This window comes from Silurus meridionalis, chromosome 6, assembly GCF_014805685.1.
Source record: "Silurus meridionalis isolate SWU-2019-XX chromosome 6, ASM1480568v1, whole genome shotgun sequence".
Classification (NCBI taxonomy): domain Eukaryota; kingdom Metazoa; phylum Chordata; class Actinopteri; order Siluriformes; family Siluridae; genus Silurus; species Silurus meridionalis.
Genome location: NC_060889.1, coordinates 28614643 through 28628483, shown reverse-complemented (window position 1 = coordinate 28628483; position 13841 = coordinate 28614643). Strand labels below are relative to the sequence as shown.

Sequence of the window (13841 nt, the reverse complement as noted above, 5' to 3'; positions counted from 1 at the left end):
TGTGATATTTCGTTAAATTAAGTACAATCAACCCAATGCAAATAAATGAGTCAAATAGACAACTTTTTATATTTGAGTAACTTCATACTTTAGTCCATTTTTAATCAACATCTCCTTTATTATTGTAGACATAAAAATACAGTACTATTATTTTTACCTTTAGACAGAAGGTGTCAGCTAAACATTATTACGAAAACAGTATTATTATTATTATTATTATTATTATTATTATTAAAACAATCAGAAGTAATATTACAAGTGACATATGGTAAAGGAATATATAAAAAAAATATATTGAAAAGGTAAAGCAAAAAATATATACAATTGTGTTCTATTAAATAAGTGTGAACTAATTAATAACAAACATTAATGAAAAAATTGCTGCAAACACACTACACTGGTCACATCATTTCATTGTATATCTGTATTATACTAAAATTGCAGCAGGCAGTGATCTGCTATATCAGGATATACACAATGACCTTTACTAAGATATGAGTTTAAATGTCATAAGAACAATATAGAAGTAAAGGTAGAATATTCAACATATTTAGAGGAATAAGAATGTGGGTAATGAGGTTTGTTTTTGATGAGCTAAGGACTAGCTGAAACTAGATTATATATGCAACAGTTGCAGTTCACCTGTCAACAGTCCATTCTACAACTTCTAAAGGCATTTTAAACAAATTGTTAAATCTGAAGCCCAATAGAAAGATTTACAGAACATTATTTATTTACTTTATTCTTTCATCTTGTATAGCTGTGCTACTGAATTTGCCAAAAACGTATTTCACTGTTGCTGTACAGAAGTAATGTCATCCTCCATACCCAGTGGTCCCCATGTGTCTTATTCACAGACTTGGATACATGGCTCACTGCAGGGAGAATAAGAGATTCCTTCTGATTCTTCAACCCCATCTCCAGAAATGTTGGGACACTATAAAATGTAAAAGAATACAGAATGCACTGATTTGCAAATCTCAAAAACTCATATTTATCCAGAACAAAAACAAAAAAACTTATCAAAAGTTAAAGCTGAGGGAATTGAACAAAAAATGTCATTTTTAATTTTATGGCTGCAACACAACAATCTCAAAAATTTGGACAACTAAAGTCTGGAAAAAAATGTGTTATTTTGCAACTAATTCATTTAATTATTAACAGGTCAGTAAGATGATCGGGTATAAAAAGTGTATCTTAGACTGGCAGAGTTGAACAGTTGAATCTCTCATCATTTACAGTACATAATATCAATAGAATCAATGAATCTGGAGAAATCTCTGTGTGCATCTTTGAAGGAAATCAATATTGAGGCACTGCATTTAAAACAGTTATAATTCTATAATGGAAATCACTGCAATGTATTTACATCTTGCACAGCAGTCATACAAACGTTTTTGGATTAAAGATTGAATAATTTGCTTTTAGACGTTAAGGTGCATAAACTATTTATTTACTACTTCTGAGAACTAAATATTTATGGCATTTGGTAGATGCCCTTATCCAGTGTACTTCAAGGATTAATGCAGTTGAGGGTTAAAGACCTTACTAAAGTAACCAGAAGTGGCAAATTCCAATCAAAAGTCCAACATCTTTAGCACAAAGCTATCACTTCTCCAACATTAAATGATCTCAAAGCCTTTTCCCTGATTATGGCATTTATTAGATTGCTTTGATTATGGCATGCATACAAACCATAGACCTGAACAACTAAAGCAACACCAGATCATAAAACTGCTAATGCAGGTGGTACAGTAGTCATTCGGCATGATGGTTACATCATTTTATCCACCTCTCCTTTTACCCTGATGCTTCCATTACTCTGGAACAACATACATCTGGACTCATCAGACTGCAAGACATTTTTCTCTCGCACCACAGTCCAGTCTCAGAGTCCAGTTGCTCCCCAACAAACTTCTCAATGAGGTCATTTTTACTCTAGTGGTTAAGAGGTGAACTGCAAAACATCATTCAAGATTTCAATGTTTTGTAGTTCACCTCATAACCACTAGAGCAGAAATGCTACCCAATACATATTTCTTACTTTATTATGTTTATCTTTAAAGCTTTATTATAATTTGTTGTAATCAGTTGTACCTTCATGTTAACCTTTAGCTCTGAGTAAAGAGTGTCAGCATCACCACTGGCTTTTTCTAAAAAGAACATAATTTAAATTAATCTCAAGAAGAAAAGAAAAACAATCCATCTCATTAGTAATATCGGTACCTTTTCTGCATTTTCTCACAGATTTTTTCTTTGTTATTAGTTTTATTTCATCATAAGTCACATCACCACAACTGGATTCAGCATCAACATCTGCAGAGAAAACACCATCACGATGTTTACCAGCTTATAACACATTGATGAAGTCTCTATTCTTGTTTCTTTAGTAGCAGTAATTTCATTGCTTTCAGCATGGAGCAGTTTTTCAGGGTGGTGATGATAAATGTAATAAATGACTGTGTATACTGGAGTCTGCTCCACAAGTTGTGTATATAAATTGTTGTGGCATTAAAAAAACACTACCATTCTTCTTTTTCTTCAGGACCTGTGCATAAGTGGCATCGATGCTCTCAGCTGTTTCACCTGAGCACAGGGCAGAGTGTTAATCATCATTAAACACTTCTCTACTTCAATATCTAGTATTAATCTACTGTAAAATTAAGCTTCTGAATGGTGTGGAAATGCTTGATATAATCTACCTGTTCCACTCCTATCCCCCTGATCCACAGTGGCATAAATATTAACACTTCCTACAGAAAATAGAATGAATAAAAAAAGAAAATCAGAAAATATATAAAAATATGTTTACTGACCAGGTGTAGAAAAAACATTTACAGAGACAGAGTCTGACCAGCCTGAAGTGGTGTGTCCCCTGACTGGCTTTGATTCTGCTCCAATGTCTGATTGGTTTTCTGCTTTTCTATAGAGGGAGAAAGATTCTACATCTAAATAGGGTATAAATAGTAATGAAACACGATCGTCTAGAACTATAATTATAAACTTCAGATTTAAACAACATCTAAAATATGAGGAATAGTTACAAATATAAACTACGTATAAAATGCTAATAAATATTAATATTAGATTGGGATTTATGTTGTTAGGATTAAAGTACACCTACTTTTATTTATTAATAACATAATCAACATATGTAATCTAGACTCAGCGCATATTAATTTAAAGTTTTATCAAGGTAATAGTTTCATATAAATCAATGTGATTTATTGTCTTTTATATACTCAAAGTAAGCATTACATTCTATTCTATTCTATCTTAATAAAACAATAATCAGACCTTTCTTTATTTTACAGCACCACAGCAGGATCATTACGATAAATAAAATGATGAACAAAAAAGCCAAACTCAGTCCAATAACCATAACTTCTGTACCAGTTCTGGATCCAGGACCTGAGATTTAGGAAAGAAAGAGAGCAAAATGTAAAGACAAAACTGTGTTTTTAGGAGCAAATCAAATGAGAAAAAAAATATTTCTCACGTCTGACTGAGACCCAGATATTCATTGAATTTCCTCTCTTTGGATATTTACAGCTGTAAAAACCTTCATCTGACTTTGACACTTTATGGATGATCATCTCTCCTGTAGTCTGGTTCTGGACGACTGATCCACTTTATAGAAATCTGATCGGAGATTTGAGGAATTTGTGTTGCGAATTAAACAGCGTAGAGTCAGAGGATGTCCCTCAGTGACAGGATGGACAGGACTCTCCAGGATCACATCACCACCTAGAAGAGAGAATTTGCAGACTGTTTAGTTTCAATGTGAAAGTCATAATTTTGTTTGTGTTCTGTGCTGTTAAACTTTATGAAAACACTTTTAATAAAAAATAAAATTTGAGCGGTGTTACATCCTCATTCAGCAGTTTATTTGTTCTACCAAAACTGATTCAGCTCAGGAGTGAAATGTATTTTCAGGAATCATTAAAATTACAAAACTTTCAGAACTTTTCTAACAGAGATAAAACAGTTAAGTGCGTCTTGTCAAACAGTTCTCCCAGTTAAAAACCCAGAGTTCTGAATATTCTGTAATTAAACCTTTTCCTGTTTTCCTTTAACAATAAACAAAGAACACCATGAACTCACCATGAACTGTGATGTTGACAGGATTACTGTTTTCCCCAGTTTCTGACTCACACCAGTAAACTCCAGTGTCTGATGTGAAGAGGAAGCTGATGTTAAATGTAGACCCTAAACTTAATTCCCATTGTGAACAATTTGCCAGTTTCATTTTTTGCATGTATCGTCTCACTGTCCATCTTTTTGAAGAGTGACTCTGGTCCTCACAGCTCAGTGAGAGAGAGTGATTAGAAAAGTGTTGAGATCTGTTGGGACTGATGATCAGAGATACTGGAGGAGATTCACCTTAAACACAGAATATTATAATTCAATTTAATTAAATTCATTTTTATTTGTAAAGCGCTTTTAACAATGAACATTGTCTCAAAGCAGCTTTAAACAGATAATGTGGTGATTGAAAGTAAATATGTTTTTTATAATTAATATAATGTAATTCATATGCATTATTAGAATTGTGTTTTCATGGCATAAATTGCAGTGAACACATTTACACCATCTTTAAATAAACAGTGCTATTTGAATAAGAATAATCCTCTACCACTGCTCAGGGCTCTTCAACTGCTTTTAACATTCATCACTCAGGAGGGTGAATATAAAGATATTTACACTAAACATTAACACAGCTCAGATTCTTTATTTACAGTATTAATGTTGTGGATTTCTTTTTATTCATGCATCTACATTTAACACTTCCACACCAGTGTTGTTATGTGACCTTACCAGTGATCCATAGTGGCTTGGGACTGCTGTACTTTGTGGAAAATGCTGGGTTTCCTCTCTCTCCTCTGCACCTATAAAGTCCTGTGTGATTTAGAACAACATGACTAAGAGTGTAGGAACCTCCAGATCCTCTGTTGCTGTCTGAGAGGAGCAGCAGCTTGTACTTGATGTGACTGTCATTGACTTTACATGGAACAACTTTGTGAAAGCTGAATGTCCAGTCTGAAAAGGAATCTTTAACCTTACAGCTTAGAGTCACTGAGTCTCCTTCAGTCAGCCAGTTCTTTGAAGATACATTAAGTACTGGCACTGGTTTCTCTGTTGTACAGGAAATACAAGATACAATTATATAAGTACATTTTTAATCTTGTTTTAATGTTGTGGTAAAAAAGTAAAAAAAAACGCTTATATTCACAAATTATGTTCTTATGACCTGGTTAAAATCCTGGTGTTACCACAGACTCACCTGATACATTCAGTGTAACAGCATCACTGAACTCTAAAGGCTGAGAGTCATTTTTCTGTCCTCTGCAGGTGTAGTTACCAGTGGAAGACTTATTAACAGAGTTGATATGGATCTCTGGCGTTGTGCTGTTTTTATAGACTTTATTATCCTTCATCCAGATGTATGTCCACTCAGTGTCTCCTCCTCCCTGAATGTCACAGTTAAGTGTAACAATTTCTTCTTTGTACACTTGTTTATCAGGTCGAATGGACAACACAGCTTTTTGTGTCCCTACAATTAATCAATATATTAATTAATATCAATAAACACAAAAAGTTGACTATTTATTCAGGTAAGGACAGATACAGCACGAGACAGAGGTTTCTGCCCTACAGGTATAGAACATCCTTTCAGTTAGTGTTCAGGATTCAGAGACAGTCTCAGTATTTAAGTCTAAGCTGAAGGTCATGTGGCCTTACTGAAGTCCCCGTTTGTAATATTAACCATTTCTGGCTTTTAAAACTGCCTGCTGCATTCTGATGACCCAATTGAAGTTGCCTTCACCTGAAAATCATTTGCAGATGTTTTTTAAACAACCTAAATACTGTACATGCCATGAACGGTATATTTCATAGAGTTTTATAAAATCTCAGACTTTTAAGGTTGAACCGTTAACTTCATTAATCAAATGAGATTTTAATTAAATTATAGTTTCATTCTCACTACAGGGTGACATTAGTCATGTTTAACGCTCTCTATTGTATGCTGTTAGAAGACTAATGATTTCTAATAACACAATTCTGTGTGAATGAATCTGGTTTCTCGTTGTAACAGAGTGTCAGAATCCAAGTTGAATTCAAACTGAATATGAGATTAACTGATATGAGAGAAATATCCTGAAAGCAACTGAAATAGAAAATTCTGCATAGTAATGTGCAAATATATTCCTGCTCAGCTCCAATCTAAATCAGAGACATAAACAAATAAATGTAAAGTATAAATACAATAAATATTATATAACCATAATCACCTTTAGCATGGAGCATTGTTATGAGTACAATCAGCACTGAAAAAACAGAAACAGAGAACATGATAGAACCAGAGAAAATGGTCAAGATTCAGTGTATGATTAAAACCAGCAGATATTTGAGAAAACTAAACACATGTAAAGAAAACAATATACTGAACTGTATCATTATGAGCAATGGAAACCATCAAACCTTTTGAAAACTATCAAGAAGTAAAATAAATTGGGCAAAACAATACAAGAACAGAATGTCTTTCCAAAATTTCTGTATAATTCCCCAATATTCCAAGAAACTTTTTAGGCTGCAGGGGCTCAGAAACACCTCCAGAAATCAAGGTCTTTGAACACGTTTGCTGTACAATCCACAAATGCAGGTTAAATCTTTAAGAAGCCATATGTGAATGTTTCAGAAATGCTGCCATCTCCTCTAAATAGCTCATTTATAGAATAGAGTAAGACAAAATTGAGGAAGTGAAAAACTGTTCTGTGGTCAAAAGAAAAATCTACATTTTAAATTATTTTTGCCCACTATGAAAGCCATACTCAATTCCAGACTAAAGAGGAGAGGAATCAGTTTAAATGCCTGCATTTCTGATGTTATAAGGTGCACATTAGAGCATATAGTTCAGTTCGTTTTTTCTCACTTTCATCGCTTTAAAATATCAAAATATTGTTTTGATTTCCTGCATCCTTCACTTTCCGTTGGCTCCGTCTCGTCTGTTTTTGCTTTCGAAAGAATGCTTTTTTCCCTGTTTGAGGGTTTGAAAGCAGTGAGCGAGGACATTCATCAGAACTACGAACACACACTACAGTAAACACATTAAGGTACGTAATTTCTCTACTATGGCGAACATCCAGTTCATTCAGTGTGTAAAGTGTGACATGTTTAGATAGTCTTTCTCCGTTGTTAGCGATAATTATATCTGTGAGAAGTGTAAGCTAGTTTGCTCTTTGACGGAGAAGATCTTAGCATTAGAGGAGCGCATCCAGAGTCTAGAGAGAAGTAGTGAGTGTGAAAGCGGTCCAGGTTCTGCAGGGGAAAATCTGGATGCCCTAGGTGGAGTTAGCATTCCCCTGACTCCGACATTAGAGCCCTCGCACCAGGGCAAATGGGTGACGACTCGGCGGCATACTCGCAAAGCCAAAGCTAACGCTAAGGCTCGCCCACGGGAGCACCATTCCTCTCCGCTTCACGTGTCCAACAGGTTTGCTCTCCTCAGTGAAGCACCCGCTGAGAAACCTGAAAGAGACTCCAAAAAATGTGGGGTTCAGCATTTTTGAGGGCAAGGCTGGCCTGTTATGGCGGGACGGTATCCATCCCACCTGGGAAGGTGCTGCTCTCATTTCTTGTAGTATAGGTAATAGTCTCAGAACAGCACTAGTTAACAAGTGACTGTCTAGAGCCAAGGCCAGGGAGCAGACAGACAGGCTAAACCGACCATCTGCTAGCTGCACAGAGTCATCACTCAGGATCCACCATATTGAGACTGTGTCTGTCCCCCGAACAAAACCAAAATATAGGAATTATCAGAAAGTCTGTTTAAGTAACCTGATTAACATTAAATTAAATAGGACTGAACGCACAGCCAGCACCTCTGATCTAAAAATAGGATTGTTGAATATTAGATCTCTCACGTCAAAAGCCTTAACTATAAACAAAATTATTTCCGACCAGGAGTTTAATATAATGTGTTTGACAGAAACATGGATTAAATCAAAATGAATATTTAGCATTAAATGAAGCGAGTCCTCCTGGGTATAGTTACATACACCAACCCCGTCTAAATGGCAGAGGAGGTGGAGTCGCAGCTATTTATAATAATAATCTAAACGTCACACAAAAGACTAAACACAAGTGTAAAACATTTAAAGTTCTTTACACCAACATAAAATATTCAGTGTCCGAAAGCAGGTCCAGTCAGTCACTTCCACTAATTATTATTTATAGACCCCCAGGGCCCTACTCTGATTTTCTGATAGAATTTGCAGATTTCATCACAAATTTAGCTACTTCTTTAGATAAATCATTAATTATTGGTGACTTTAATATTCATTTTGATAATCAGGAAGACTCCTTAAGAGCAGCAGTTGTGTCCATTCTAGAGTCAGTTGAAATTATTTAGAATGTTATAGGACCCACTCATAGTGGTGGACACACTCTCGATTTGTTGTTAACATTTGGATTAAAAATAAAAACTTAGTCATAATTCCACAGTCTGAAGCTATTTCAGACCATTATCTCATCTCTTTTAAAATCTGCCTCAGTCATTGCATTACCACCTCACCACGTTACCGTGTTAAGCGTACTTTCACGTCAGCTACAGAAGCGCGTTTTATCAATAATCTTCCAGAAATTACGATATTAGATAGATCTCCGTCTGACCCCGCAGAGCTCGACTGGGCCACTGAACACCTAGAATCAATGTTACGTTACACTCTAGATGATGTAGCTCCCCTTAAGACCAAAATGATCAGGGAGAAAAAAATAGCACAGTGGTATAATGATCATACACACACCTTAAAACAGAACACTCGAAAATTAGAACGTAAATGGCGTCAAACACTTTTTTAATAATAAAATTGAAAGCATCAGGCAAGAAATCCAGACGGTTAATATAAATCCAAATTATTTTACAAGTAACCCTGTAGACAGCAGCATAATTATAGCAGACAATCAACTACAAAGCTTCACTCCTATTCATGAGAATGACTTAATTTCATTAATTTCCTCATCAAAATCATCAATCTGCATTCTCGATCCCTTGCCTACAAGTTTCTTTAAACAGATAACTCCAGAGGTAATTGAACCTGTTTAAAAAATAATAAACTCTTCCATTAGCACTGGTTATGTACCTAAATCCTTCAAACTGGCAGTTATCCACCCCCTTATTAAGAAACCTGACCTTGACCCATGTCAGTTGTCCAACTACAGACCAATATCAAATCTTCCATTTATATCCAAAATTTTAGAAAAGGTTGTAGCACAGCAGTTATGCTCACACCTACTTATGAATAACATTTTTAAAATGTATCAGTCAGGATTTCGGCCTCGTCATAGCACAGAGACGGCGCTAATTAAGGTGGTAAATGACCTGTTATTGGCCTCTGATCAGGGTTTTGTCTCCTTACTTGTTTTGCTCGACCTTAGTGCAGCTTTTGACACCATTGATCATGCTATACTACTTGCTAGACTTGCTAGAACGTTGTTGGAATAAAGGGAACAGCTCTCTCTTGGCTCAGGTCTTATTTGACTGATCGCTATCAGTTTGTTGATGTAAATGGTGAGTTCTCCACACTCTATGAGGTAAAGTTTGGTGTTCCTCAAGGATCTGTCTTAGGCCCTCTGCTTTTCTCTTTCTATATGCTGCCTCTTGGTGAAATTATTCATAAACATGGGATTCGCTTCCATTGCTATGCTGATGACATACAGCTGTATATTTCAGCAAAGCCAGATGAGAGATCAGCTTAACAATGTTGAGAAGTGTGTAAAGGACATTAGAGAGTGAATGCTTGATAACTTTCATCTGCTCAACTCAGATAAGACGGAAGTACTTTTACTAGGACCACATGCAGCTAAAAGTAAACTTTCCGATTACGTAGCATCTCTGGATGGTGTTTCTGTTTCAGCATGTATGCCTGTCAAAGACCTTGGTGTGATTATTGACCCGAACCTTTCCTTTGAGTCTTACGTGAATAACATCACCAGGATCGCCTTCTTTCACCTTAGAAATATTGCTAAAATTAGAAATATGATGTCATTACAGGATGCAGAAAAACTAGTTCATGCTTTTGTTACTTCTAGATTAGACTACTGTAACGCTTTACTGTCTGGGTGTGCAAATAAGTGCATAAATAAGCTTCAGTTAGTTCAGAATGCAGCAGCAAGAGTCCACACTAGATCTAGGAAATATGACCACATCACCACTGTTTTAATCAGTCTACACTGGCTCCCAATTAAATCTCACATTGATTATAAAATACTACTACTGACGTATAAAGCACTTAACGGTCTCGCACCGCAGTATCTGAGTGAACTTCTGTACCTGTATGATCCTCCACGCCTACTTAGATCAAAAGGTGCTGGCTATCTGTTGGTTCCTCAAATAATGAAGACTACAGCAGGGGCAGATCTTTTATCTTTTATCACAGTTATGGAACAGCCTTCCAACCAGTGTTCGGGACTCAGACACAGTTATAGTGTTCAAGTTGAGGTTGAAAACCTATTTATTTAGTCAAGCCTTTGACCAGTAGATTTTTTTCTTAGGTAAAGGCTCCGATCTAGAGGAAACATATATATAGAGTGTTTGGAAAACTGGGATATTTGTATGCTGTCGTCCCCTCACATTCACACGTTCACTCAGGTTAGTTGACGGTGGTGTGGTGGCTCGTCTCTTGTCCCAGAGATCCCTCATGTCTGTGTTACCTTCTGGTTCTCCCTTTTAGTTATGCTGCCATAGCGAGTCTTGCCGGAGTCCAAACTGCACAGTGACATTAACTTTCATACAACAATAAGGATAATTAATAATCCATATCCTTCTCTTCTCTCTCTCTCTCTCTCTCTCTCTCTCTCTCTCTCTTGGTCGAGTTAAACATGCTCCTGAGGCTCCAGTGACCATTGTTCCTGCCCCTCTTCCCTCCGTGGATCTTCCCAGTTCGTCCAGGTCTGCCTCTGGATAGTGTTCTCTCGACTGGAGGCCACTTTGTGCAGCTTGGGACGGTTTCTCATCAACGCCTTGGGTGGTTCCATGAAATTCCGGAGTAAGAACGGGCGCTTTGAGGATGGATTGGACTGTAGTTAATGTCAACAGTCTGCTACACTGACTCAGGAATACAGTTCGCTTCTGATCATCACCACTGTACCCCGCAACATTGTATATCTGCTTCAAATGGACATTCGGTGCAACCCAGATGAGGATGGGTTCCCTCTTGAGTCTGGTTCCTCTCAAGGTTTCTTCCTTATGACATCTCGGGGAGTTTTTCCTTGCCACAGTTGCTTATCAGGGACAAACTTACTTACAAAGAACATATTTACTTTTAATCACCACATTATCTGTGTAAAGCTGCTTTGAGACAATGTTTATTGTTAAAAGTGCTATACAAATAAAAATGAATTGAAATGAATTGAATTGAATTGAATTGAATATGGAAGCATATGGGCAGCATACACATCTGGGATGGCACCATGATGCTGTCTAGATGGCATCTTACATCAGGGAAGGCCTTGCATATTTAAGCAAGACAATGCTAAACTGTATCTTTAGCAATAGCATGGCCTCAAAGTAGAAGTGTCTGGGTGTGAACTGGCTGACATGCAGTAGAGACATTTTGACCACATGTTGGTGCATCATGAAAGCAAAAAAATGACAAAGAAAACCCAGGACTGTTGAGCAGGTAGAATCATGCATCAGACACAAATGGGACAACATTCCTTTCCCAAGACTCCAGCAAATGGTCTCCTGAGTTTCCTAAGAAGGGATGCTAAACAGTGGTAAACATGGTGCTGCCTTAAACTTATTGAGGTGTTGGATCCATCAAATTAAAAATGATCTTATTTTTGTTTCAAATGGTTAATTTCCTCACTTTAAACATTTTATATGTTTTCAATACTCTATTGTGAATAAAAAGGTTTATGAGATTTACAAACCATTGCATTCTGTTTACCTTACATTTTACACAGTGTTCAAAGTAATTTGAATTCATGGTTTTATAACAAATATATTTAATTCTTATGTCATTGGGTGGAAATAATTGCTTTTTTGCTCTTATATACTTAGGGTGGCAATATTAGTGATATATAGAGTTCAATTTCTCCAGCAGTCAAGGGGTTAAGTTAGTTGTTGCATGCATATGAGAAAATGCACTCTATTTCCAGCTCTTCACAGCTAAATTGACACCTCTACATAAAAAAAAAAACAACAACTGCAAACCAGCCTCTGTTCTTTTACAGTATCACTGCTTTGTATGTGTGCAGGACTAATGAGAAGCTTTTGTTTTTGCACATTAATTACTATTATTTCAACATAGATTAATAAATACTGATAAGTTATTTTCATGTGCTACAGTATAAAGTAGTTCGGTGTTTGCGTGTGTTAGATTGATCTTACTGTGAGCTGTTCTCTTCACAGACTACAATAGTGAAAAAGATGTAAATTCTATTAATACTAAAATGATGTGCACAGGAAACACCATAATCATCAAGTCAAGTCAAGATGATTTCATCATCATATCAGCTAAAAACATTTCAGTGAGTCATAGCCTCATACAATCATTTTTTTAGCAGAGCAAATGATTAAAAGAGGTTGTCACTGAGAAGCAGATGACTGCAGAACATAGAAGAACACAGAAAAATACAACAATACAAAATTATTTACATTCATTAGATTATTTAAACCCAATGTCTGAAAAAAATTCTAATGTCCAAACTTATCACTCAGAAAATGTAGACTGCAAATGAATAACACTATAATCCACCATTGAGTCTAATGAAGTCACAAAGAGAACATTTACACACAGTAGCATGAGGAGTGGACTCTACTGTCCAAAATAAGACTCTAAAAAAGACACACATGTCAGTCTTACTTAAGAAACAGCTGTACAACTGTGCTGTGGACCGTATGATTTTCAGATTGGTTTAATAAGTTATATACTTATTCACCATCGTCAGTAGTTTTATGTCATTTATGACACATTAACACCTCCTCCTGCAGAACTCAAACCAGCGGAACTACAAAAACACCCTAAAACTGCACTAAAAACTTTTTTTATCTAAATAATCAATAATTACTAATTAAAAATAAATGCACATTCTTTACTAGTTTGAGATTAGTATAAATATTAATAAATTTGCTGTACTGTGATTTTCCGGCACAGAATTTAATAGTAATAAAATTATCATGCTGATTTTTTGTGAACACCCAACAACTCATTAATCAGCACAGTCAGTCTGTTAAATCTGTAAATAATAAAAATTTATACCCAAACACTCAACTTACTGAAGGAACTAAGAAAACATTTACTTACAGACCATCACAAGAAATGGAGTGAGCTCCATCCTCTCCTTCTAATGACTGACTGAGTGACAGACTGACAGAGAAATGATGCGTGTTAAAGCCTTACCACTTCCTCAAGTAATAGAGAAGAGAAGAGAAAAGAAGAGAAGAGGGGGAGAGAGAGAGAGAGAGAGAGAGAGAGGAAGAGAATTTTAAGGATACGGCAAAATGCATAAAATTATGCTGATATAGATCTTTTTGCTTTTACAACATGATCGTACTGTGAAAGTTTAAAACATAAACAACATTTTTTTAAACAAAAAATGAAGCCACGGTCCTGTGGTCAACTAATCCAAGCTGACAGGAACACTAAAGTCAGTAAATTAACCACTCTACACATTTGATGTGTGAACAAACAGCAAATCAAACCCTTTAAAGCATGATCTTACCCATCAAAGCATGGACTTCACAAGACCTAGTATACAAAACAATATATAATATTTCAGTTGACTTTATTTTCAGTTGAGTTGTATTTTTTTAAATGAATGTTAGTAATGTTAAG

General features: G+C 35.9%; 1 protein-coding gene across 1 annotated transcript; it reads right to left on the bottom strand.

Annotated features, from left to right (window-relative positions):
• Positions 1-569: 569 nt before the first annotated feature.
• Positions 570-13330, bottom strand: LOC124387361 (Fc receptor-like protein 5). Its single transcript, XM_046851681.1, is given in 14 exon segments — positions 570-937; positions 2098-2153; positions 2227-2316; positions 2527-2586; positions 2703-2753; positions 2855-2923; positions 3298-3411; positions 3500-3631; positions 3634-3747; positions 4105-4383; positions 4819-5136; positions 5285-5554; positions 6294-6329; positions 13311-13330. Coding segments are annotated over 14 exon segments (1686 nt in total). The 5' UTR covers positions 13318-13330; the 3' UTR covers positions 570-847.
• Between the last annotated feature and the right edge of the window lie 511 nt (positions 13331-13841).